Source organism: Anomaloglossus baeobatrachus, chromosome 12 (genome assembly GCF_048569485.1).
Source record: "Anomaloglossus baeobatrachus isolate aAnoBae1 chromosome 12, aAnoBae1.hap1, whole genome shotgun sequence".
Taxonomy (NCBI): domain Eukaryota; kingdom Metazoa; phylum Chordata; class Amphibia; order Anura; family Aromobatidae; genus Anomaloglossus; species Anomaloglossus baeobatrachus.
The window spans coordinates 28,398,963-28,426,356 of record NC_134364.1 but is presented as its reverse complement, the minus strand read 5'-3'; the positions used below and the strand labels follow the sequence as shown (position 1 = coordinate 28,426,356).

At 50.5% G+C, this 27,394-nt stretch overlaps 1 protein-coding gene across 1 annotated transcript in view; it reads left to right on the top strand.

Moving 5' to 3' along the window:
• Positions 1-27,394, top strand: part of PLEKHD1 (pleckstrin homology and coiled-coil domain containing D1) — a 90,580-nt gene that overhangs the window by 30,478 nt on the left and 32,708 nt on the right. The window contains exons 4-8 of the mRNA XM_075329872.1: positions 617-693; positions 3,311-3,402; positions 13,600-13,652; positions 15,369-15,463; positions 25,839-25,932. Of these exons, the coding sequence (XP_075185987.1) occupies positions 617-693; positions 3,311-3,402; positions 13,600-13,652; positions 15,369-15,463; positions 25,839-25,932 (411 nt within the window). The remainder of the gene's footprint in view (positions 1-616; positions 694-3,310; positions 3,403-13,599; positions 13,653-15,368; positions 15,464-25,838; positions 25,933-27,394) is intronic.

Here is a 27,394-nt window from a genome sequence, read left to right as displayed (position 1 = left end):
TCCTGTGGTCAATTAACAAGGAGCTTGAAGCTTGCCTCGTTCTAGGGTCCAGGTACCCCGCCCGTGCACGGCCTCCGGACCGGATTCCCGTCGTCGGTACCGGCGGGCTACAACCCTGCCCCGATTCACTTCAGGTCTCCCGCGACCGCGTCTCAGTCGCCTGTGGCCCTAAAAAGCTATCTGCCACCTAGTCGGGTCTCCCGTAGTCCAAGGGCTCCAACCCTGGCCACACTACACTTCAGCTCCTGTCACCGACTGCTCCTCCAACTCTCCACTCTCAAACTCCACTCCAAACTCAGACTTTAACTTAGACTGACTGGTTCCCACCCCTTGTCACCTCAAGACCCCTACGTGGGCGATTCTATCCGCCTGGTTCCGCCCACTGGTGTGTCCTGGCTGTCATGGGGGGGCAATTAGGATTTGTGGCTGTTGTTCCCATGTGTGGGGTGTGTGGTGTTAATTCCCAAGGAGGAGGCGATTCCTGTACCCTTGGTGGGGGGTACAGTCATCTGTGACTACCTGGTTTTGCCAGGGCGTCACATATACATTGCTAGGCTAGAATATCTGATCCGTATACTGCCTCCAAGCACTGCAGCTCTCCCATTGTACTCTGCAGGGGAACATTCTGCTGGCCGCGGAGTCTGAGAGTGACCAAAGTCAATGGCTGGAAATGCTGCATGAATCTGGCAAAGTGTAAGTGTAAGATTATTTCTGCTTTTGTCCTGCCAAGAAAAGGAAGAAAAAAAACCCATAAACACTATTGTTCCCAATAATGACATTTTAAGTCCAATCACAGCTGTGCAACAAGAAATTGTGCAGAATATTTTATTGTATCAAATCATACTGTTCACACAATGATTATAGCTAGTTTGATGACTTTCCATGGCTTTGTGCACCTCCCTTTGATCATGTGTTCAATACTTTTTCCATGTGTCATTTTTTTCATTATTACACATAACCTAATTGATGAATATCTATGGTTTGATTTGTTTGCCTGTGTGGAATGGATGGGTTGTCACCAACATCTGGTGAGAGATTCATGTCAATAGCACCTTTAGAAATATATTTTGTTAGAAAATTGGTGGTGTTCAATATTTATTTTACCCATATATAATCTTTACATGCATAGTATCCTTATAGACTGAAGGAAATAAGTATTTGATCCCTTGCTGATTGTTTAAGTTTGCCCACTGACAAAGACATGACCAGTCTATAAGGGTAGGTTAATTCTAACGTGAGAGACAATATCCAAAATAAATTCCAGAAAATCACATTGTATAAATTATATACATTTATTTGTATTTTGCAGAGAAAAATAAGTATTTGATCCCTCTGGCAAACAAGACAAATCAGACGTTTTTTGTAGTTGATGATGAGGTTTGCGCACATGTCGGGAGGAATTTTGCTTCACTCTTCTTTGCAGATCATCTCTAAATCATTAAGATTTTGACGCTGTCGCTTGGCAACTCGGAGCTTCAGCTCCCTCCATAAGTTTTCTATGGGATTAAGGTCTGGAGACTGGCTAGGCCACTCCATGACCTTAATGTGCTTCTTTTTGAGCTACTGCTTTGTTGCCTTGGCTGTATGTCTTGGTTCATTGTTGTGCCGGAAGACTCAGCCATGACCGGTACATTACTCCATCCATTGTCTCATTGATGCGGTTAAGTAGTCATGTGCCCTTAGCAGAGAAACACCATCAAAACATAACATTTCCACCTCCATGCTTGACAGTGGGGATGTTCTTTGTGTCATAGGCAGCATTTCTTTTCCTCCAAACACAACGAGTTGAGTTAAGGCCAGAGACCTCAATTTTTGTCTCATCTGACCACAGCACCTTCTACTAATCACTCTCAGAATCATCCAGGTGTTCATTGGCAAACTTCAGATGGGCCAGCTGCACATGCACCTTTTTGAGCAGTGGGACTTTGCGGGCAATGTAGGATGTTAAGCCAATATGGCATAATGTGTTACCAATGGTTTTCTTGGTGACAGTAGTTCCAGCTGTCTGATATCATTAATAAGTTCCCCCGTGTAGTTTTAGGCTGATCTCTCACCTTCCTCATGATCCTGGATACCCCACGAGATGAGATTTTGCATGGAGCCCCAGATCGATGTTGATTAACTCTCGTTTTGTATTTGCTCTATTTTCTTACCCACCGTTGTCTCCTTCTCACCCAGCGTCTTACTTATGGTTTTGTAGCCCATTCCAGCCTTGTGCAGGTCTATAATCTTGTCCCTCACATCCTTAGAAAGCTCTTTGGTCTTACCCATGTTGTCGACTGACTGATTAATGGAGTCTGTGGACAGGAGTCTTTTATACAGGTGACAATGTAAGTCAGCGTCTGTAATGCAGGTAACAAGTTGATTAGCAGTGTCTAAGTGTCTGTAGGAGCCAGAACTCTTAGGTTAGGTTCACATTTCCGTTGTTTTGCATCAGTCACATGCGTTGCTTGACGCTTGTGACTTATACGTTGTACAACGGATGACAAGTATTGGATGAGAAAGCGGATTCCGTCCTGTGGCTCGCTATTGTGAACAATCAGCTGATTGCTCTCAGAAGCCAGCGGCCGGGAGATCAGCTGATCGTTCACAATAGCCGGTGGCCAGGTGATCAGCTGATCATTCGACTGCCAATGAGCATGCATAGTAAAAACATACGGATTGCGCTGCTCAAAAAACGTTATAGGTTGCGTTCCTGCCGCCCAACGGTCAGTCGTTCCACAACTCATCAGTCGAGCGGAGGATGCAACGCAGCATCATCAGTTGCAATCCGCCGCTCATGCAAGTCTATGGGAACAACGGAATCCACCAAACAGATTCCATTGTTTACCAGAGCCGCGGATTGTGACTGATACAAATTGACGAAAGTGTGAACCTAGCCTTAATGGTTGGTAGAGGATCAAATACTCATTCCTCTCTACAAAATGCAAATAATTTTTTATCATTTATACAATGTGATTTTCTGCATTTTATTTTGGATATTCTCTCACTGTTAAAATTAACCTAACCTTAAAATTATAGACTGGTCATGTCTTTGTCAGTGGGCGAACTACAAAATCAGCAAGGGATCAAATACTTATTTCCTTAACTGTACATATGTATGCATATATTTACCAGACTGATGATTGATATATAAGTCATCAGATTAGTAGCTGTAAATATTCTTCTTTAAATGTTGCATGAAGTGGCAAAGCCCGGTGTTCGGTCATATCCCGGCTCAGTCCATCTGTCCTGCTGTGTGATGGGCCTGAGCCATAGGGACAGGCGCAAAGTGCTAATCATTTCTAATGCCTATTCCTTTATTTCATAGGACCTGGCAGAATGCCCAGCTGGGTGAGGCCATGATTGGGAGCTTGGAGGCTCAGGGCCTGCAGCTAGCCAAGGAGAGACAAGAATATATTGGTTGGTGTGCACTGTATAGTATAAAGTGTTAGAGAAAAAATAGTCTAAGAACTACTACAATGTGTTAACCCTATGGACATCTTATCCTACTGCATCCCCTATACAGTGAGATAAGTCAAAGCCTTTCGTCACACTCTGATCACACTCCAATCACAGTCTATTACACCCTGATCACACTCCAATCACACTATATTACACTCTGATCACACGCCAATCACACTTTGATCACACTATGATCACACTCCAATCACACTCCAATCACACTCCGATCACACTCCGATCACACTCTATTACACCCTGATCACACTCCAATCACACTATATTACACTCTGATCACACGCCAATCACACTATGATCACACTATGATCACACTCCAATCACACTCTGATCACACTCCAATCACACTCTGATCACACTCCAATCACACTCCGATCACACTCTGATCACACTCCAATCACACTCTATTACACCCTGATCACACTCCAATCACACTATATTACACTCTGATCACACGCCAATCACACTATGATCAAACTCCGATCACACTCCAATCACACTATGATCAAACTCCGATCACACTCCAATCACACTATGATCACACTCTGATCACACTCCAATCACACTCTATTACACCCTGATCACACTCCAATCACCCTATGATCACTCTCTGATCACACTCTGATCACACTCCAATCACACTCTATTACACTCTGATCACACGCCAATCACACTATGATCAAACTCCTATCACACGCCAATCACACTATGATCACACTCTGATCACACTCCAATCACACTCTATTACACCCTGATCACACTCCAATCACACTATGATCACTCTCTGATCACACTCTGATCACACTCCAATCACACTCCAATCACACTCTATTACACTCTGATCACACGCCAATCACACTATGATCACTCTCTGATCACACTCCAATTGTGACGCCCTGGGCAAGCCAGGGGTCACAGGTTATTGCACCATCACACCCTACATCCCAGTTAGGAACACCAAAGCTAAACTAAAATCCTTGTTGCCTTCCTCCAGAGGCTGATGTTCACACCAGGGGGTGGGCCAGGCGGTTGGCTCCGCCCACCGAGGAGTTCACAGCTCTGGAGGCGGGAAAAACCAGCAGTCAGCTCAGGGAAGAGCTTGAGGGAAGTCCAGTAAGGGACGGAGAGGAGTAAACAGCGAAGATGAGCTAAGGAAGTAAAAGTAGTGAAGTGAAGTGGAGGTGGTAAAGGAGGAGTAAGAGAAGCTGAAGGAAAGTGAGAACAGTTACAGAAAGGAAGCTTGAAGTGTGTCCCGCTGTGTGCAGGACAGGGTCAGCAAGGTCAGCAACAGTGGTGATTGTCTGAAGGGGTGACCGTTTGGAAGTTCCTGGAAGGACCGCGGACGGGTAGTGACCCGGCGGTCTGGAGCAGCGTACCAAAAGACAGTCAGCACCAGGGCAGGGGCCTCTCGGACCCCGGCAAGGCTAGGAGTCGCCAAACTTGCCAAATCCGTCAGTGAAGGGGACGTAGATCCCCCAACAACCAAGTCCCGAGTGAAGGCAACAGCCCAACCTGTACAACAGAGACACCGCCACCGCCAGGGCACCAGTTTCTGAGGGCCAGCGCCTGTGGGCAAAGAGTAGAGCTCCTCCGGTCCAGCTTGAAGCCGGGGAGCGGGTTACCGGTGGGAACCCATCGCGACCAACAGACAACATTAGGTGCAAGGAAAAGGGACATCACCGCTACCGACTGGGTGAGCAAGTGCAGCCGTCCGTGGGACCGACCAACCAGCCGTTTGTTTACCGAGAACTGTGTCACTGTCTCAGGCTGAGTGAGTACCACAGTGCCGCAAGGCACAGCGCTGCCCCCGCGTCCCTGCGCCCACCAGGCCCTGCATCCTACATATCATCACCGGGCCCCGGGATCACCAACCCCCTACCCACGGAGGGGCAACACAACACCTAGCTGCTCCACATCACCACCCCCGGGGACCCCCGTATTGAGCAGCGGTGGTGCTACAAATCACCACAACCGTGGGTGGCGTCACGGACATTATCCCAACACCCCAAATCCCCTTTCACTCACGGGCGAGGAGCGCCGCTCGAGAACCCCTGGGATCCGGCCCACAGCTCGAGCCACCACTGAGCAGCGGCAGCCGCCGGATCCGAGCGGAAGGGGTGAGCGCGGTGTGCTGACACCCTCCTCCCCGCCCGCGACAACTTGGCGTCACGAACAGGATCCTACCGCTCTGCCGTCTGGTAGAGGTGCGCCTTGTGACCGCCGGAGGTATCCGGCTGAAAAATTTCAAAAGCCGCCATCTTTGGCGCGAAAAGTTCCTGCTCGAGCGTCTTCTTGAGTAGCAGAGGCGCAAAGGCCAAAACCCCGCCCCGAGAGAGGAGGGGCCGGAAAGAGCTAAGGGGGACGGAAACAAGATGTCTGCGCCCGACGGAGCCGCTGGAGGAGCGGCGGTCGCAGCCGCAGCGGCGCCCGTGGATGGGAATGGGCCTGCCCCGGCCCCAGTCGCGTTAGCGGGAGGTGCCGTGGCCCCCGCACTCGCTCAGGTGATGCCGTTCTCCTTGCCCTATGCGCCCGGAGCTACCTGGCTACCGCAGTATGACGGGAAACCTGACGCTTTACAGGTCTTCCGGAAAAAGCTTAACCCGTTGCTAGAACTGTACCCCCTGACCGATAAGCAACGTGCGGCGGTAGTGCTAGGCCAGTTAACCGGCGCGGCGGAGCAGGAGGCGGAGACCTGGGCCGAGGGGGACCGACTCTCTGTGGCCGCCATCTTTGAGAGGCTACAGACTGCCTTTGAGACCCGGACTGAAGCTGAGCTGAGGATGCAGTTTTACCAGTGCCGCCAACGGACTGCGGATAGCATTCGGGACTATGCTTTACGTCTGCAAACCGCCCTCCGCACGCTAAAGCGGGTGAACCCCATCAACGAGGCGGATAGCAATAAGATGTTAGTGGAGCAATTTGCGCAGGGAATGAAGTCCCCTGAGGATCGCAAACAACTCCGGCTGTGGGCCCTAGAACACCCTAATGTGGACTTTGCTGTGTTAAAGGAACGGGCTATTAAGGCATTACAACCCCCAGCTTCAGAAGTCCTGGAGCCAGCCCCGTGGCCCGTCAAGACGGCCCCCGTTGTGGTGGCTCCCGCCCCACCGACCTCTCCAATACCTGCAGCCCCAAGCAACACCGTGGAGGAGCTGGCAGCCCGGGTCCGTCGCATGGACGGAGGCCTCGCCAAGATCCTTGCTGCACTTCAACCTCTGACCCCATCCCAGCCTCCCGCACAAATACAGCTTGCTGACAGCCCCGAGGACGTCCCCTGGATGCAGCGGAGAAGTGCTAATATCCCACGGAGCAGACCTCCAACCTGCTACAAGTGCCGTAAACCTGGTCACTACGTCCGACAGTGCCCGTTAAACGAGCAACCCCTGGGGCCCCGGGCCAATCCTCAGGAGTAGAACATCGTGGCCCCCCGGACTGGCGAGACCGATATATCGGGGCCCGACCCATCATCCCCGTGGCGGTGGACGGCATACCGGTGATGGCTCTCCTGGACACTGGATCACAGGTAACCACCATACCATACACGTTGTACCAGCGGTATTGGGGGACAGACGAACTGGCACCCCCGGATAATAGTATAACACTAATTGCTGCCAATGGACTCCCATTGACCCAAGTGGGGTATAAGCAAGTGGCTATGACAGTGGGGCAAGCTGAACTACAACATCAGGGCATGATTGTGATCATGAATGAACCCAGTGATCATAACCTGAAGATAGTGCTAGGAACCAATGTGATGGAGCACTGTATGACTGATGTGTTGACCCTATTGCAACAGCTAGCCGCCACAGCGGCAGGGAGCCGGCAGAGAGCGGTGCAGCGTGAGATCCGAGGCTTGATGTACCGCCAGCATGTAAGCTCAACAGGAGGAGAGATTGGTGGAGTGAGAGTAATGGATGTAGCTCCGTTGACTGTGCCCCCTAGGAGCGAGATGATGATTTGGTGTAGGGCAGCTGTAGTGCCTCAGGGGCGCGATTACCCGGCCATGATGGAGCCCATACCTTCTGAGCACTGGCCCACTGTAATGGCCGCCCGAGGGGTGGTGGATGTGAAGAAAGGGAGAGTGCCTGTGAGGGTGTTGAATTGTGGAGAGGAAGAAGTCAGGCTTCCCCGGTATGCCACCATTGCCAAGCTGCTCACCCTAGACCCTCACACTATCCATGAAGCCAGTCCCTCAGTACTTTCACCTACCACTAGTGTTCCCCTGCCCAAAGGGGAGGTAAAGGAGTGGCACCAACAGCTACATGTAGGCACTGATGACACCCCTACACATCACAGGGCAGGGGTATACAGGGTGGTGCAGGAGTATGAACAGGTTTTCAGTAAACATCCACTAGACTTTGGGCAGATCAAAGGGGTCCAACATCACATCCCCACCGGTGAGCACCCCCCTATCAAAGAGAGGTACAGACCTATTCCCCCTGCACATTACCAGTGTGCCAAAGATATGTTGAGGAATATGAAGGAGGCAGGGGTTATTCGGGACAGCTGTAGTCCCTGGGCCGCTCCGTTGGTACTGGTTAAGAAGAAAGATGGTACCATGCGGATGTGTGTGGATTACCGGAAGATCAACCAAATAACCCATAAAGATGCCTACCCACTGCCTCGCATTGAAGAGTCTTTAGCTGCATTAAGAACTGTAAACTACTTCTCTACCCTTGATCTCACCAGCGGGTACTGGCAGGTGGCCGTAGCCCCAGAAGACCGGGAGAAAACCGCCTTCACCACTTCGATGGGGCTCTGCGAATTCAATAGTATGCCGTTCGGGCTGTGCAACGCCCCAGGGACCTTCCAACGGCTGATGGAGTGCTGTCTGGGACATCTAAACTTCGAGACCGTCCTGTTGTACTTGGATGATGTGATTGTTTATTCCCAGACGTATGAAGCCCATCTGGAGCACCTGGCCGAGGTGTTCGCGTCCCTTGCCAAGTACGGGATGAAATTGAAGCCCTCTAAGTGTCACCTGCTGAAACCCAGAGTACAGTACCTGGGGCACGTGGTGAGTGCAGATGGTGTTGCCCCCGACCCTGAGAAGATTACTGCCATCCAGAGCTGGCAGCGGCCAACCACGGTGAGGGAAGTAAGGCAGTTTCTAGGCCTGGTGGGGTACTACCGGCGCTTCATCAAGGGATACACGAAGATGGCTGCCCCCATGCAAGATCTTCTCGTGGGACAGACCAAAGGTGGCAGACCCATTGGAGCTCCACTGGTGTGGGAGGAAAAGCATGAAGAATCCTTCTGCCAGCTGAAGGCGGCCTTGACCGGAGAAGAGGTCCTGGCGTACCCTGATTATGGCCGCCCGTTCATCCTTTACACCGACGCCAGCAACGTGGGACTAGGAGCAGTCCTGTCCCAGGTCCAGGATGGAAAGGAGAAGGTGATTGCCTATGCTAGCCGAAAGCTCCGGCCGACTGAAAGGAACCCGGAGAACTATAGCTCCTTTAAGCTCGAGCTCCTGGCGTTGGTATGGGCTATCACGGAACGGTTCCGCCACTACTTGGCTGCAGCAAAATTCACCACTTTCACGGACAACAATCCGTTGACTCACCTAGACACGGCCAAGTTGGGCGCGTTAGAGCAGCGGTGGGTGGCCCGGCTAGCCAACTATGATTTCACCATAAAGTACCGAGCCGGTCGTGTCAACATAAATGCTGATGCACTCTCCCGAATGCCCCATTTATCAGAAGAAGGGTGTGAAGATGACGACCTCGAGGAGATCGAGTTGCCTGCATTTCACCAGCCGCCTACTGAGAAGGTACAAGTACATCAGCAACGGGTGGATTTGGACCCACGGCCCAGTCAAGAGTGGCAGGAAGCTCAGGACCAGGCGCCGGCTGTTCGCCTCGTCAAGACTCTGGTGGAACAGGGTGCTGTGGGAATAGACCCTGCCGCTCCAGCCGAAGCCCAGCGCCTGTGGAAGGAGCGGAAACGGCTTTACCTACACCAAGGGAGGCTGTACCGTGAACTAATCAACCCGAAGACCCATGAGAAAATCTGCCAGTTGGTTGTTCCTCAAACTGACGTGGCTACTGTCTTGCGGGCATACCATGACGGTGCGGGTGGAAAAAGCTGGAGATGCTATTGAGGGAGCGGTTCTACTGGAGTGGGATGCGTGAATCGGTGGAAGCCTGGTGCCGAGAGTGTGGTCCTTGTACGCTGAGGAGAAAGGACGAGACCAGCCAGAGGGCGCCCCTGCACCCAATAGTCACCCATCAACCGCTGGAGCTGGTCGCCCTAGACCATGTCAAGCTCAGCCCCAGCCGAAGTGGGTACACCTACGCATTGACCATTGTAGACCACTACTCAAGATTTATGGTGGTATTCCCCGTTAAGGACCTAACTGGTCGAACTGCTGCTCGGGCGTTCCAGGCTTATTTCTGCCGACCCCATGGATACCCAGAAAAGGTGCTGACTGACCAAGGCCCGGCCTTTGAAGCAGAGGTATTCCACGAGTTCTGCCAGTTGTACGGCTGCAAGAAGATCCGGACCACCCCTTACCACGCCCAGGCCAACGGCATGTGTGAGAAAATGAACCACTTGGTCCTGGGACTCCTCAAGACGCTACCGCTGGAGGAACGGAACCTGTGGCCGGAAAAGTTACCCGACTTGGTCGACATGTACAACAATATCCCGTCCAGCTCGACAAAGTGCACTCCAGCGTATCTGATGAGGGCTCGGCCTGGCCGCCTGCCGGTAGATCTGGAGATGGGGTTGGAGTCCCCAGAAGCGCTCCCTTCGACAGCTGAGTGGGAAAGTCGGAGGATAGCACAATACCGGCAAATCCAGGAGTACGTGGAGAAAAACCTCAGTCGAAGTCGAGAACAGCAGGAGCACCGGTTCAACCAGAAGGCGTCTGCGGGTCCTTTCCAGCCAGGAGATGTGGTGTTGAAGCGGAAGAGGAAGACCCACAAGCTGGATGATCAGTGGGAACAAATTCTGTACGTCATACAACCCACGGAATGGGAAGATGGAAAAGCCTACCAGATCAGTCGTGACCAAGGGGGCACTCTGGCCACAGTTTCCCGGGACCATCTAAAAAGGTGCCCACCAGCATTGAGGGCCATGGCTGAAGTACCGGTCCCTCCACCAGCAGAGAAGGCAGCAGAGGTAATCCACACTGTAATGGGTGACTTCCCAGCAGACTGGCCTACACAGAACGGCGCGGTGATTCTTCCAGTGATACTGTTCCCACAACCCGTGGATGAAGAAGTGGTGGAAGCGGTCAACCGTGAGCCAGAACCAGTGCCAGTGCCCAGGGATGAACCTGTACCCAGCTCCCCTATACCTCCGCCTGCTCCACACTTTAGCAGGGAGGAGGAACCGATTGTTCCCTCTACCCCATTGTCTAGCTCCACTGACACCGGGCCCCGGAGGTCCACCCGTCCCAACCTAGGTAGACCCCCACTTAGGTACAGGGAGACCGTCCTGTGAGTAAGAGGGGTCAGGAAGTGTAAAGAGTGGTTTGTGTTGTTTGAAAGTTTGAAAAATGAGAAATGATTACCGAGTACCTCATCTGATTTTCCGTGTGATTTGCAACCGGCCGGAGCCGGCACCGTTGTCCCCAAAGGGACCGTTTAAAAGTTGTTTCGCATGGAGGACTATCCATGGACAAGCCCGTGAACTTGCAGGGCAACCACAAACGTTAAGTGGCTTGTAAAAAGTTGTTTACCGTTATCGTTTTCCGCAATGCCGCCTCCGGAGAGGCAGATTGGAGGGAGGGCCCGCAGCAGAGCAGGCTGGGGCCCAGCCACCAAAGGAACCGGTGGTTACCCTCTGGAGGGGAAGGACAGATCCCGCTCGGGTACCATGTGCTGGACTGTGGGTCAAGGGGTGCTGCCTGGGTTTTAGGGGCAGCATCAGGGCCAGGTTACTTGGGTGGGAGAGAGCGGAAACCGTAACCGTAAACTGTTGAAACGTTTAAAGAAATGTGCCTCCCGTAAGGGAAGAGTTATTAAAAATGTATTTATGTTTTATTAACCTTGTTATCCCTTTTACAGAAAAATAAAACCGGTGTTGGAACGGCAGCCCGCGGACGGTCTGCATTTTGCTAAGGGGGAATGTGACGCCCTGGGCAAGCCAGGGGTCACAGGTCATTGCACCATCACACCCTACATCCCAGTTAGGAACAAAAAAGCTAAACTAAAATCCTTGTTGCCTTCCTCCAGAGGCTGATGTTCACACCAGGGGGTGGGCCAGGCGGTTGGCTCCGCCCACCGAGGAGTTCACAGCTCTGGAGGCGGGAAAAACCAGCAGTCAGCTCAGGGAAGAGCTTGAGGGAAGTCCAGTGAGGGACGGAGAGGAGTAAACAGCGAAGATGAGCTAAGGAAGTAAAAGTAGTGAAGTGAAGTGGAAGTGGTAAAGGAGGAGTAAGAGAAGCTGAAGGAAAGTGAGAACAGTTACAGAAAGGAAGCTTGAAGTGTGTCCCGCTGTGTGCAGGACAGGGTCAGCAAGGTCAGCAACAGTGGTGATTGTCTGAAGGGGTGACCGTTTGGAAGTTCCTGGAAGGACCGCGGACGGGTAGTGACCCGGCGGTCTGGAGCAGCGTACCAAAAGACAGTCAGCACCAGGGCAGGGGCCTCTCGGACCCCGGCAAGGCTAGGAGTCGCCAAACTTGCCAAATCCGTCAGTGAAGGGGACGTAGATCCCCCAACAACCAAGTCCCGAGTGAAGGCAACAGCCCAACCTGTACAACAGAGACACCGCCACCGCCAGGGCACCAGTTTCTGAGGGCCAGCGCCTGCGGGCAAAGAGTAGAGCTCCTCCGGTCCAGCTTGAAGCCGGGGAGAGGGTTACCGGTGGGAACCCATCGCGACCAACAGACAACATTAGGTGCAAGGAAAAGGGACATCACCGCTACCGACTGGGTGAGCAAGTGCAGCCGTCCGTGGGACCGACCAACCAGCCGTTTGTTTACCGAGAACTGTGTCACTGTCCCAGGCTGAGTGAGTACCACAGTGCCGCAAGGCACAGCGCTGCCCCCGCGTCCCTGCGCCCACCAGGCCCTGCATCCTACATATCATCACCGGGCCCCGGGATCACCAACCCCCTACCCACGGAGGGGCAACACAACACCTAGCTGCTCCACATCACCACCCCCGGGGACCCCCATATTGAGCAGCGGTGGTGCTACAAATCACCACAACCGTGGGTGGCGTCACGGACATTATCCAAACACCCCAAATCCCCTTTCACTCACGGGCGAGGAGCGCCGCTCGAGAACCCCCGGGATCCAGCCCACAGCTCGAGCCACCACTGAGCAGCGGCAGCCGCCGGACCAGAGCGGAAGGGGTGAGCGCGGTGTGCTGACACACTCCTCCCCGCCCGCGACACAATCACACTCTATTAAACTCTGATCACACTCCAATCACACTATGATCAAACTCCAATCACACTCTGACCACACTCTGACCACACTCTGACCACACTCTGACCACACTCTGACCACACTCTGACCACACTCTGATCACACTCTGATCACACTCTGACCACACTCTGATCACACTCTGATCACACTCCGAGCACACTGTGATCACATTCCGATCACACTCTATCACTCTCCAATCACACTTTATTAAACTCTGATCGCACTCCAATCACACTCTGATCACACTCCAATCACACTTCATTATACTCTGATCACACTCCAATCACACTCTGATCACACTCCGATCACACTCCAATCACACTCTGATCACACTCCGATCACACTCCAATCACACTCTATTACACTCTGATCACACTCCAATCACACTCTATTACACTCTGATCACACTCCAATCACACTTCATTAAGGGTGCTTTAGACGCTGCGACATCGCTAGCCATCTCATTAGCGATGTGACATGCCAGATCGCAGATGCACATAAGTCGTTTTTATAGCGCCGGTCACATCTGCGATCTGGCGTGTCACATCACTAACGAGATCGCTAGCGATGTCGCAGCGTGTAAAGCACCCTTTACACTCTGATCACTCTCTGATCACACTTCAATCACACTCTATTACACTCTGATCACACGATATGCATCAGATATCGTTTACGCTGAGAATATTTTTTCCTTTGTAGGTTTCAAAGTGATGTGATGACTTGTGCTTATTTCTCTTTTTTATTCTCTTTTCTTGCAGATAAACTGATGGAGGAAACAGAAGAACTGTGCTCACAGCGGGAGCAGAAAGAGGTGATAGAAACATTGTGGAAAAAGGATTGATTCTGTTACCTTCTATGGCAGATTCGGTAGATTTTCCTCTGTAACCTCACACTGATATTATACCTACCCTCCGAGAGACGGGGCGACGTTAGCATCTTTTCAGTGCATTTATTCAGTGTGCGTTCTCTATTGGCTGTAAAGGGTTGTCTGCCGTAAGCACAGAGCATGCAGCCATGAGTGCAGGCAGAAGAGCTCGTATCAAATGGATCTGCACCTATAGGGCTTTGTGCACACGGCCGTAAAAATTTTATAAGTGCTATCCGTAGTTTGGACAGATAGCACCCGTCCCCATGTTATTCATATGTGATTGGTCCATGGAAAAAAAAATTGCATCAAGCATGATTTGCCTCTGATTCTCAGATTGCACTTGGCCATTCATGTCTATAAGACTGTAGAAAAAAATCAGGCACTCGGATGACATCTTCGTGCGATGGAGAATTTTTTTTTTCTATTCTCCAAATCGGAGAAAATTGTATCATACTCCGATCACACTCCGAGCACACTCTGTTCACACTCCGAGCACACTCTGTTCACACTCCGAGCACACTCTGTTCACACTCCGAGCACACTCTGTTCACACTCCGAGCACACTCTGTTCACACTCCGAGCACACTCTGTTCACACTCCGAGCACACTCTGTTCACACTCTGTTCACACTCCGAGCACACTCTGTTCACACTCCGAGCACACTCTGTTCACACTCCGAGCACACTCTGTTCACACTCCGAGCACACTCTGTTCACACTCCGAGCACACTCTGTTCACACTCCGAGCACACTCTGTTCACACTCCGAGCACACTCTGTTCACACTCCGAGCACACTCTGTTCACACTCCGAGCACACTCTGTTCACACTCCGAGCACACTCTGTTCACACTCCGAGCACACTCTGTTCACACTCCGAGCACACTCTGTTCACACTCCGTTCACACTCCGATCACACTCTGTTCACACTCTGTTCACACTCTGTTCACACTCCGATCACACTCTGTTCACACTCCGATCACACTCCGATCACACTCCGATCACACTCCGATCACATTCCGATCACATTCTGATCACACTCCGGTCACACTCCAGTTACATTCTGATCACACTCCGATCACACTCCGATCACACTCCGATCACACTCTGATCACACTCCGATCACATTCCGATCACATTCTGATCACACTCCGATCACATTCTGATCACATTCCGATCACATTCTGATCACATTCTGATCACACTCCGGTCACACTCCAGTTACATTCTGATCACACTCCGATTACACTCTGATCACACTCCGGTCACATTTTGGTCACACTCCAATCAGAGTGTGATTACTCTAATTGTATCAATTTTTTCAGAAGAAAGAAGACCGTTCATATGACCCTAGCCAAAATTGTAAATGTAAGATTTCCAACTGGAAGTCAGATCCTTAAATATGAAACAAAGCTGCACATTCTTGATTGGAATATTAGCCCTGCATGCCAGCACTTTTTTCCCCATCAAAATCAGTGCACTTGTGGTATAAGTCGCTTGTGCTTTTCCAGAACTCCCAGTAACTTCAGTGGCGAATGACCAGACGTCCACATTATTGAACACCGGGACTGTGCAGCATGTCATCAAGTCGTATTATTTTAGCTTGACTGTTATGATTTTATTTACATGGACTTACCCTCCATTTATATCTTGTTTCCTAAGGAGCTGGAAAAGTTAAATCAGGTTCTGGAGACTGAAAAGAGTCGGTTTGAGGATCTTGTACAAGAGCTGAGGCTGGAGCAAGAGAAGATCAAACAGCTAAGTTTCTGATCACAAAGATTACTGCTGCTAAGCAACTCATGTTCCCAATACATACTCGGGTACCCATATATATATATATATATATATATATATATATATATATACACACACACACATGCACACACGCACGCACACACACACATATATATATATATATATATATATATATATATATATATGAAAATTATACTTAAGTGATTGTCTCATCTTGTGACTGCACAGTCGTTATTGACCCTCTTGGGAATATGTAAATTTCATTAAGACTTAAAAAAAAGACTTATTTTTTACTATTTTCCAAGACTCGTTTGGTGACTATTGGCTTCAGAATGAAGACAGTCAATAAATGCGCCCATCTGCTCCATTCACATGGTGTGCGCTCACATCTGTTATAGATGTCAACACAGTCTTAAGGGGGCTTTACACACAGCAATATCGCTAGCAAGCGTACCCGCCCCCGTCGGTTGTGCGTCACGGGCAAATCGCTGCCCGTGGCGCACAATATCGTTAGGAGCCGTCACACGGATTTACCTGCCTAGCGACTTCGCTGTTGCCGGCGAACCGCCTCCTTTCTAAGGGGGCTCTACGTGCGGCGTCACAGCGGCATCTCTGAGCGGCTGCCCAATAGAAGCGGATGGGCGGAGATGAGCGGGCCCAACATCCCGCCAACCTCCTTCCTTCCTCATTGCTGGCGGCTGCAGGTAAGCTGTAGTTCATCGTTCCTGAGGTGTCACACATAGCGATGTGTGCTTCCTCGGGAACGACGAACAACCTGCGACCTCAACAATCAACGATTTTTTGAAAAGGAACGACGTGTCAACGATGGATGATTAGGTGAGTATTTTCCATCAATAACGATCGCTCGTTGGTGTCACATGCAACGACGTCGCTAACGATGCCGGATGTGCGTCACGGAATCCGTGACCCCGGCGATATATCGTTAATACGTCGTTGCGTGTAACGGGGCCTTTAGCCTTCATCATCCCTCTTAGGCCGGGGTCAGACAAGCATATAGTATCAGATGTGAGGGAATCGGATCAATTATTCTAATGACACTCATCTCGGACTCTGCTGCGAGCGTCCGCCGAGTGTCATTCACTGTGATCTGATTCTCTCGCATGTGACAATTGGAGCGGTGCGGAGAAGATGGAGAGAGTAATTTCTCCATCTTCTCCATTGTCTGTCTCGCAGTATATTACACTGCACTCAGATGACATCAGTGTAGGGCGATGTTTCACATGCTCCCATACACCTGGAAGGGTGCGTGCCATCTGATGAATGGTGCCATTAAAAGCATGCAACAATCTTTTTCTCATGGTGAATCAGCGTGAGAAAATTAACGGTGGTCGTCACTACTCCATACTATATCACTGGAGAGCGTGTGATCCGATAAAGCATCAAATAGCACTCGTTTGTGTTATACTATGATATCAGGTAGCCCTTATTGCTGACCTAGACCACCTCTTTAAAGGGGTGGTTCCCTACTTAGCATTACTAGCCACATCAATATAACATTCAGAAACAAGACTTCTCACAAATACCTTGTGCAGTACATTCTGCCTGTGAGCGGCACTATTATAGTCCGCTCATCCCCATCACGTGACCCCCGGGCTCCGTGACCTCTGATGTCCGGTGATGTCACGTCAACTTCCAGTTGACCTGATATCACTGAGCGACGTGAGTGACTGGGTTGTGGGCAGAGCTTCACCGCTCATCACAGCCCAGCATCTCGCGCGCTCGCTCCTTTGCCGCAGAACGCCGCAAGCAGGAACGGTGCTGTGATGTGCAGGGTAACACAGCCCAGCCCAGCCAATCACACAGTTCTGTCCATCAAAACCTTAGATCGCACCCGGACCAATGTTACTCAATGAGGCAGAGCAGATGAACAATTTCTTTGAATCACCAATTCAGTGTATGAAATAAATCATAGCATGCACGTTTGCCTCTGATAATTGGATGACACTCGCCCATTCAAATCTGAGTCTGTGAAAAAAAACGTTCCTCACTCAGATGACATGACTAACATAATGGAAAAGGTGGAGAAACTTCTTTTTTTTTCCAATTTAAAGTTTTATTGGTTTTCAAAGGAAAGAGTACAACAACATTGCAAACCATTGAATACAATTTTGATAAACAAGGAGCCATCACGGCGGCTAAAGGCCACAGGCTCAGTAATCTTTACAACTGTCGTTGAGGAAATAATCAAACAACATGACTTACTAATAGAGAACAAGAAACCAAAGTAAAGGTAAAGAAGGATGAACAAGGAAAAGAGTAGATCAGAAGTGGGTGGGGGAGACAAGAGGGGGAGAACCGTAGGGGGAAAGATGTGGATAGGAGTATGTTGGCCGAGGCTGGCGTCCCGTCTGTTGGGCGTGAACCTGAAAAGAATGCAAATGACTATGGAAGGTGTGGCTAGCTGAGAGTCTTATTTACTGAGGGTCAACGAGGGCAAGAAACCTTGGGTCAGAGAGAAAAGATTCCCACTGATACCATTTAGAGGAGGCTTCCACTAGCTGGCCTCGCGATTGAGCCATTACCATCTCCATGCGGTGTATTACATTTACTTCTGTCGCCCATTCCTCTATGGACGGGGGGGGTAGGGTCTTTCCAATGTCGTGGGATTACTGTCTTGGCGGCCTGGAGTAGATGTCCGGTAAGAGACTTTTTATACACCTTTTCTGGTATTTTAAACATAAACAATAGGGCTGCCTCGGGGCGACTGGGGACTAAGATCCCTGTGACCTCCTGGATGCCCACCAGCACCTTGCTCCAGAAGGCCGCCAAGCTCGGACAGTACCACCAGATATGGGCCATGGTACCTCCCTGTGCTCCGCACCGCCAGCATGTGTCAGGGATTTCGGGGCACCACTTATGAAGGGATGACGGGACCTTGTACCACCTGGAGAGAATTTTGTAGCAAGTCTCTTGCATTCTCGTTGCAACCGCTGACTTGTGGGTCAGGCGGAAGCATCGTTCCCATTGATCCCTGGAGAATGTCTGGCCGAGCTCTGCCTCCCAAGCAGTACAGAAGCGAGGAAGTGGTGTTTCTGCTGCTGCTGTCAAGATCCCATAAATCCTTGATATTGCATGTCTAGTGTCGGGTATCCCTGTACAGATAAGTTCAAAAGGGGTTGGGGATGAGGGACAAGTTAGGTCTAGCCCCTGCGTGGTTATGAAGTGTTTAAGTTGGGCATATTCAAAGTAGAACCGCATTTTGAAGTCTCTCTGCCCCACAATGTCCGGAAGTGGGAGAAGAACCCCTTCTGGTGCCACCTGTCCCAGTCTCAGGGGGTTCTGTTTTGAGCTTCCCAAAAAGTTATTAGACGATGCCCCTGGTAAAAAGTCAGGGTTATCCGTCAGTGGCATGAGGGGTCCCTGAGTCTGGAGCAGGCGCTTAATCCGTGGCATTGAGTGTACTGATTGTAATGTTTGTTTAGTGGTGTAGGACATTCCTATCTTATGTTTGGTAAGAAGTGGCCAGTTCCATGGCATGGATAGAATAGATAAGGGGCACAGGTCGTGTGCCAGGCGGACCCAGAGCTTCGATCCAGAGTTATGTAAGAGGTCTAAGACCCTTGCATGGGCAGCAGCCAGATAATAACGCCGACAGTCAGGCAGCCCCACCCCTCCCGCCCCCTTGGTCCTAGTTAGGACATTCCTCCCGAGTCGGGACCGTCCCTTGGACCACACAAATTGATTAAACAGGCGCTGTAACTTTACCCAATACGACGCCGGGACATATACCGGGACCGTCTGGAGTAAGTAGAGCAGTCTGGGCAGGGCTGTCATCCTGAGGGCACTGATCCTACCGAACCATGAGAGGGTGCCTCTATGCCATACAGTCAGGTCCCTCTCGAGTTTGGAGAGAAAGTTTTGAAAATTAAGCTGGAAAAGTCTGGTTACATCAGATGGGATAGTGATACCTAGGTAGCCGATACTGCCGTGTGGTGGCCATTTGAAGGGGAAGTTTGGTTTTATAGCATCTACTGTTGCTTGGGAAAGTGATATGTTTAGGGCTTCAGATTTGTCAAGGTTGATTTTAAAATTGGACCATTTGCTAAAACGATTGAGTTCACGCATTAAGGATGGAAGGGAAGTGAGTGGGTTTTGCACATAAATAAGTAGGTCATCCGCGAAGGCGGCGCATTTATATTCTTGAGTGGCAACTTTAATCCCCCGTATGTCGGGGTTAAGCCGGATGGCCGACAACAGATGCTCCATGACTAAGATATAGAGCAATGGGGATAGGGGGCATCCCTGTCGAGTCCCGTTATGGATATCAAAGGGACTCGACAGGGTGCCATTAATCTTTAGACGCGCGGTCGGGGAACAGTATAAGGCCAAAATTTTAGATGAGAAGGTTGGACCAAAACCAACATGGGACAAAGTCTGAGAAATAGAATGCCAGGAAATTCTATCGAATGCCTTTTCGGCGTCTAACGATAACATCATCACGGGGATTTTTTGGGTGTGAGCATGTTGGACCAGGTCTAGGGTTTTTAGGGTGTTGTCCCTTGCTTCCCTACCAGGAACGAATCCTGCTTGGTCCAAGTGCACCAGATCTGGCAAAAGGGGATTGAGTCTGTTTGCAAGAAGCTTAGCATAGATCTTCAAATCCACATTGAGCAACGATATTGGTCTGAAGCTGCTACATGCGGTAGGGTCTTTACCAGGTTTTCGGAGCAAAGCCACATGAGCTGTCGTGGAGTGGGGAGGGAATGGGGTCTCATCTGATATAGCGTTAAAAGAAAGGAGCATTAGGGGTGCTAACTGTTCTGCAAACGTCTTATAAAATTTGGCTGGGAATCCATCCGGGCCGGGACTTTTGTTACCGGGTGTGTCACGGATTACTGACAGAATGTCCTCAAGAAGAAATGGCTTCTCGAGGTCCTCAATTGTGGACTGATTAAGAGGTTGAAAGGGAGAGGGCATTGTAGGGGGCTCGTGGTCTATCTCAGGAAACCGAGGTGTCAGATTGTATAATTTGGAATAGTACGCATGGAAGGCAGAAGAGATATCAGGAGTAGCATAGAGCATCTCGTCTCTTGTATTTTTAATGCAGGGAATTAGAGTGTGGGCTTTCCCTTCCTTCAGTGCATTTGCCAATAGTCTGCCCGGCTTATCCCCGAATTCATAAAATTTCCCCCTTCCCACTTGCAACAGGCGCTGGTATGACGCATCCAGCAATTTCTTGACCTGTAATCTGGCCTGCAAGAGGGCCTGTAAGGTGGTGGCTGATAAAGCTCGCTTATGAGCAAGCTCTAACCCCGAGACCCTGCGGAGGGCCTCTGTTAGATTCTGGGCTTTTTCTTTTTTAATACGGGCTCCATGTTTGATGAAAGTGCCCCTCAAGACGCACTTCAGTGCCTCCCACTTAAACGTGGGGGCTGTGTCGTCTGCCAAATGATCCTCTGAAAAATGAGTGATCGTGGTCAGCACATCAGAAACACAGAGCTCATCCATGAGCAAAGATTCATTAAGCCGCCATGTTCCCGCAGGGGCTGGGAGGGAAGGAACCTCTACCTCACAGTATACTGGGGCGTGGTCTGACCACAATATGCTGCCTATTCCAGTCTGTCGGACCCAAGGGAGAGCATTGTGCTGTATGAAGATGTAGTCTATACGACTGTAGGAGTCTTGTGAGTGCGAGTAGAAACTATAGTCTCTATCTGACGGATGTGTTATTCTCCAAGTATCAAACAACTGGATACTTAATAGAACCCTTTTGATACGTTTGATGGTGGTGTATGAAATGCTGGACTTCCCCTTGGAGTTATCTAATGTAGGGTCCAGAGTAGCATTAAGGTCAATACAGAGAATTGCTGTACCTCTAATTAGGGGCATCGCAGTGTCGGCAAGGCTAGCCAGAAAGTCATCTTGTCTCTGGTTTGGGGCGTAAGCATTTATGATTGAGAATGTTTGGTCTCCAGCTATTAGTGAGAGGATAATATACCGTCCCGTACCGTCTGATGTGCAGTTTATAATTTGATGTGGAAGAGACTTGTGAATGGCAATCGCCACTCCCTTTGAGCGGGATTCTGGGTTATCTGAAAATAACCAGGTTTGGTAGTACTTGTTCTTTAAGATAGGGGCGTGTCCCTGTTTGAAATGCGTTTCTTGAAAACATACTATTTTCACCTTGTGCTTGTGGAAGTGGTAGAGGACCTGTGCTCTCTTCTCCGGCACGTTAAGACCCTTAGCATTGAAGGAGGCGATTGTCAGGTTGGCCATCTGTAAAAGATTGAAGTGTTATAGGTACATGAGATATAGGGACGGACTAGCCCGTCTCGGCCACCATTTGGGGAGGGAGAAGGAAGTGTGAACTGTGAAAGGCAGATGAAGAGTAAAAAGAATAGGAGTTGAAGCAGAGAAAACAGCAGGAGTATAGCTCCCGCACAATACACTAGCTGAGAACAAACGTTCCGGGGGAGCTTGTCCGCCTCACCCGGGCAAGACAGAGGGTCCCGACCTACTTGGGGGAGAAAAAGATCAGACATAACCGTTGATAGCTCCGTAGTATACTGTTAACATTAGAGATTACCATAAACACTGGCGCATATAATCAAAAGTTTGAGTAATAAGGGCCTTGGGCACTCGGCAGGTTAGAAAGTAAAGTCTATGTACTTAGCTAGTTAAAGTTTACGATACATTGGGTAGTCCCCGATATCTTGACCTTTATCTCGGACGGCCCAATCTCCGGTCCCGAGTCTCTCTCGGGGGGAGTCCCCTTGCATGAACGGGGGATGGATTTGCGTGGGGAGGGGCTGGGCGTTCCCTTGGGACCCACGGTTGGAGCAAGGTGGTGGGCCATTGAGAGATGGAGATTGGGGGTAGACCCAGGTTTGAGGTAAAGGATGGGAGGTCTTCTGGTGACCGCATTACCCACCATCTTGAATTTTTTTGTACCGACAGAGAAAAGGGAAAACCCCAACGAAACGGGAGACCCCTTTCTCTAATGACATCCAACAAGGGTTTGAGAACCGCCCTCTGAGCTAAGGTGTGTCTCGAAAGATCCGGCATGATGCGTATTGTAGATCCATTGTACGTTAGGGACTGTTTCTTTCGAGCTGCTTGAAGGATAGCTTCCTTTGCTGCAAAATAGTGCACCCTGCATACAATGTCTCTCGGGCGGGGGTCCCCTGGGTCCGGGGGGCGTAATGCCCTGTGGGCCCTGTCAAGTTCCAGGGGGGCCCCGGGTGGTCTTTTTAGTAAATTATTAAAGATTGAAATAAGGACTGAAGGTATGTCAGGAGGGGCAATTGACTCCGGCAGACCCCTGATACGCAGGTTATTTCTTCGATTTCTATTCTCTAAGTCGTCCACATGCTGTTGGAGAGAGAATAGCTGCTTGGACTGAACCTGCAGTGTGGCTTGGACAGATTGGATGTCAGCTTGAGATGTTGTTTGTTGGTCTGTAAGGACATCCACCCTTTGGGTGAGTGAAGAAAGGTCCATCCGTAGCTGGGCAAATTCTTGCTTACATTCTGCCACTACCTGGTTGGCCAAAGCAGCTATATCATTTTTAGTGGGCATTGCTTGGAAAAGGGACCGTAGGTCTGCTAAGGATGCTGGACGCTCTTCATTTATCACATTAGTGGAGAAAGATGTTGTGGAAAAAGAGCCGATAGAGTCCTGCAAAGCTGGGTCATATAGTATTTGTGAACTTCTAGAGGTGCTTATATTTCCTCCCAAGTGTGCTACTGTGGTAATCTGTTGTGGAGGGGTCCCTGGTGCCCTGGGCCCATCGTTCCACTGACCTTTAGTGGTTGCCACCATGCTACCTCCTGGGCCCGTCGGGCTATTTTCCCTTGAGGAGCCCGTGGACCACCTCGCAGGGGGAGTATAAGGAGGGGGCCCTTGGAGGTTTCCCCCAGTCTGGTCCTGGGGCCCTTGGATGCTGTAGGATCCCCTCTGCTCCACATTAGTGCCCGTATATGGCGGTGTTATAGGGGGGGCCGTCAGGTAAATAATTGTGCCTTTTGCAAATGATGGGGGGCTGCTGTCGCCAGCCATGACTGTGCCCCTTCCCCCCTCCCCCAGTCCAGTTATCGCCTGCGGGCTGGAGATTTTGGTATGCGGTGGGGCCGGGGTGCCCGGGTTTTGTTTCCTACCTCCATCGGTGGTGCTGTTGACAACGCGGGAGACTGGTGACCGCGGGGCCCCCTCACTCTGGGAGCGCTGCTGTAATGGATGTTTCCCGAACGCCGCTCCAGAGCCTGTCTGCGTGTGTGCTGCAGGCTGAAGAGGCATTAGGCATCTGGAAGCGACCGGAGGTAAGTCGATGTTCTGCCGGCCACCGGGAAGTTCCATTCCCATCGCGGGCTGCGATGAAGGAGTAGCGGGCGGTGATGCTGCCGCTGAGGGGTCATCTTGCTGACGCTGCAGGGCCTGGTCTGGAAGCGTGCGGCGGCCATTTTGGAGTGGGGCCTGTGATTCATGTTGTCGGCCGCTCCTCCGCACATCCCCCGGCCCGTGACCGTCACTGCTATCGGTGGTCACCGCGGTTCCCCCGGGTCCCCGCGACTCCACTGTCGACCCCCGCCTCTCCACCGACGTCTTGAGGTCAGTTATCGGGTCAGCAGGCCGCGATTCTTGCTGCCTTTCCAGCTCGGGCTGCGATAGAGCGCTGGAGCCCCGTGGATTAGACAGATATGCCCCGATTTTGCCTTGAGCCATGGGAGCCTTCTTTGGGGTTCGTGCTGTGGCCTTTTTGCCCGTTAATTTGCCCATTTTGGAGTCTTGGGCCAGTGCTATGGAGTTCTGCAGAGAGGAGCTCAGAGAAGCTGCTTCCTCACTCGGCCATGTCCGGCTCCGCCCCCCGGAGAAACTTCTTTTATTTTTTATTCTCCATCTCTGGAAAAAAAAAACCGGATCCCGCTCTGATCAGACTTTGTTCAAACCGTGATCAGAGTCTCATTGGTATAATCAGACGGTTTTTCTCAGAGGTGGAGAAAATACAGGTGTGTGAACCAATGTAATCCTGTGGATCTACGTGGTGACACTTCATAGACTAAAGGGAGCTTTACACGCTGCGACATCGCTAGCGTTCGCACCCGTCGCCATCATTTGTGCGTCACGGGCAAATCGCTGCCCATGGCGGACAAAATCGCTAGGACCCGTCACACATACTTACCTTCCTAGCGACGTCGCTGTGGCCGGCGAACAGCCTCTTTTCTAAGGGGGTGGTTTGTTCGGCGTCACAGTGACATCACATGTCAGGCGTCCAATAGAAGCGGAGGGGTGGAGAGCAGCCGCATGGAAGTCACGCTCACCTCGTAGCCGGGGGATGCAGGTACGTTGTTGTTCGTCGTTCCCGGGGTGTCACACATAGCGATGTGTGCTGCCTCAGGAACGACGAACAACCTGCGTCCCAGAAGATCAACGACATTTGGGAAATGGACGACGTGTCAACAATCATCGATTTGGTGAGTATTTTGCATCGTTAGCGGTCGCTGGTATGTGTCACACGCAACGACGTCGCTAACGAGGCCGGATGTGCGTCACGAATTCCGTGACCCCAGTGATATCTCGTTAGCGATGTCGTTGCGTGTAACGGGGCCTTCATTGGTATAATCAGACCGTTTTTCTCAGAGGTGGAGAAAATACAGGTGTGTGAACCAATGTAATCCTGTGGAACCACGTGGTGACACTACATAGACTTACATGACAAGAGTCCCCTCAAGAGCGCAGGCGAGGAAGTGGGAATAGAAGTAATGTTAAGGCTGCTTTACACGCAGCGACATCGCTAGCGATGTCGCTGGTGAAAGCACCCTCTCCCGTCGGTTGTGCGTCACTGGCAAATCGCTGCCCGTGGCGCACAACATCGCTAGGAACCGTCACACGTACTTACCTGCTTAGCAACGTCGTTGTGGCCGGCGAACCGCCTCCTTTTTAAGGGGGCGGTTTGTGCGGCGTCACAACAACGTCACATGGCAGCTGTCCAATCCAAGCAGAGGGGCGGAGAGCAGCTGAAAGAAAGTGACGCCCACCTCGTGGCTGGAGGACGCAGGTAAGGTGCTGTTCGTCATTCCTGGGGTGTCACACGTAGCGATATGTGCTGCCTCAGGAACAACGAACAACCTGCGTCTAGCACCATCAACGATATTTGGGATTAGAACGACGTGTCAACGATCAACGATTAGGTGAGTAATTTTGATCGTTAGCGGTCGCTCGTAAGTGTCACACGCAACAACATTGTTAATGAGGCCGGATGTGCGTCACGAATTCCGTGACCCCAACAACATCTCGTTAGCGATGTCGTTGCGTGTAAAGCCCCTTTAGTGAGATAAAACAATGAAAAAACAAAACTGTGCATATCAATACTATACAAACCATGTACTTGTTGTTCACTTTATGTACATGTGATTTTAGGGAGCTAGACGTTACCGTCCATAGTCTGAAAGGAGTAGGAGAAGAGAAACTGGAGCTGTGCAGCCTCGCACAAAACCTGCAGAAGACCATGGAGGTATGTCCATCAAATTAGGATCCGTGATAATCAGAAACTTCATCACACTTTTGACATGTAGAAATAAAATTTAAATTACTAAATAATATATTCATATTGACCCTAATACCTGGCACATTGTCAAAATGCAATTTGGCACATTATACACGCAGGCGCCTTCATGCAATTTTACGTGAAAAATGTTTGTAAAAAATAAAATAAAATTGAAAACTGATATTAGTGGCTAAAGGTATAACCCTAGTAGAAAATTAGATAAACCACATCCGTAAAATAAAAGATTAAGAGATGTAGAGTCCTCTCTGTCACTTTACAAAGCAATGACTTAGGCGGGGGGAGAGAAGCCGGCGCTGATTGGACGCAGGGCTCACGTGATGTCACAGCCCTACGTGAGCCTCGACACCGTGATCCCAGACACTGCTAGAAGGGCACCTGTACTGGAGGTGAGTATAGACTTTATTATGTAACCCGGGGGAAACAGGTGGATTCAGCAGGAGTTGTTCTAGTAGTGGACAACCCCTTTAAAAGAGTCAAATATGCAAATTGTCTCTTCAGAAAGGAAGAGGACTTGAACTCTAGTGCCACCTATTGGAAGTAGCAATCCTACAAGTCAATATCGACCCCTTAATGAGTCTTGCCATGTAGCTTAGAATAAAAGCCAAACCAAAATCTCTATTTGTAGACACACGTTTCAGTGTGTTGCTCCTCCTCAGTGCAAATCTACAGATCTGAATTGGCTATTTGTGAGGCCTCTGACTAGGGTTTAAGAGGTAATGTCTATTGGAAGTAGCTATCCTAAAAGTCAATATCAATCCTGTAACAAGTCAGGCAATTTGACTTAGAATAAAAGCCAAACCAAAATCTCTATTTGTAGACACATGTTTTGGGGTGTTTGCCCCTCATAAGTACAAATCAAGAAATTTGATTTGGCTATTTGAGAGGCCTCTGACTAGGGTTTAAAAGGTAATGTCTATTGGAAGTAGCTATCCTAAAAGTCAATATCGACCCCTTAATGAGTCTTGCTATCTGGCTTAGGGGTACTTTGCACGCTGCGACATCGCCAGCCGATGCTGGCGATGCCGAGCGCGATAGTACCCGCCCCCGTCGCACATACGATATCTTGTGATAGCTGCCGTAGCGAACATTATCGCTACGGCAGCTTCACACGCACTTACCTGCCCTGCGACGTCGCTCTGGCCGGCGACCTGCTTCCTTCCTAAGGGGGCGGGTCGTGCGGCATCACAGCAACGTCACACGGCAGGCGGCCAATAGCGGCGGAAGGGCGGAGATTAGCGGGACGTAAACTTCCCGCCCACCTCCTTCCTTCCGCATAGCCGGTGGAGGCAGGTAGGAGATGTTCCTCGCTCCTGCGGCTTCATACACAGCGATGTGTGCTGCCGCAGGAACGAGGAACAACATCGCATCTCCTATTGGTGCGACATTATGAAAATGAGCGACGCTACAC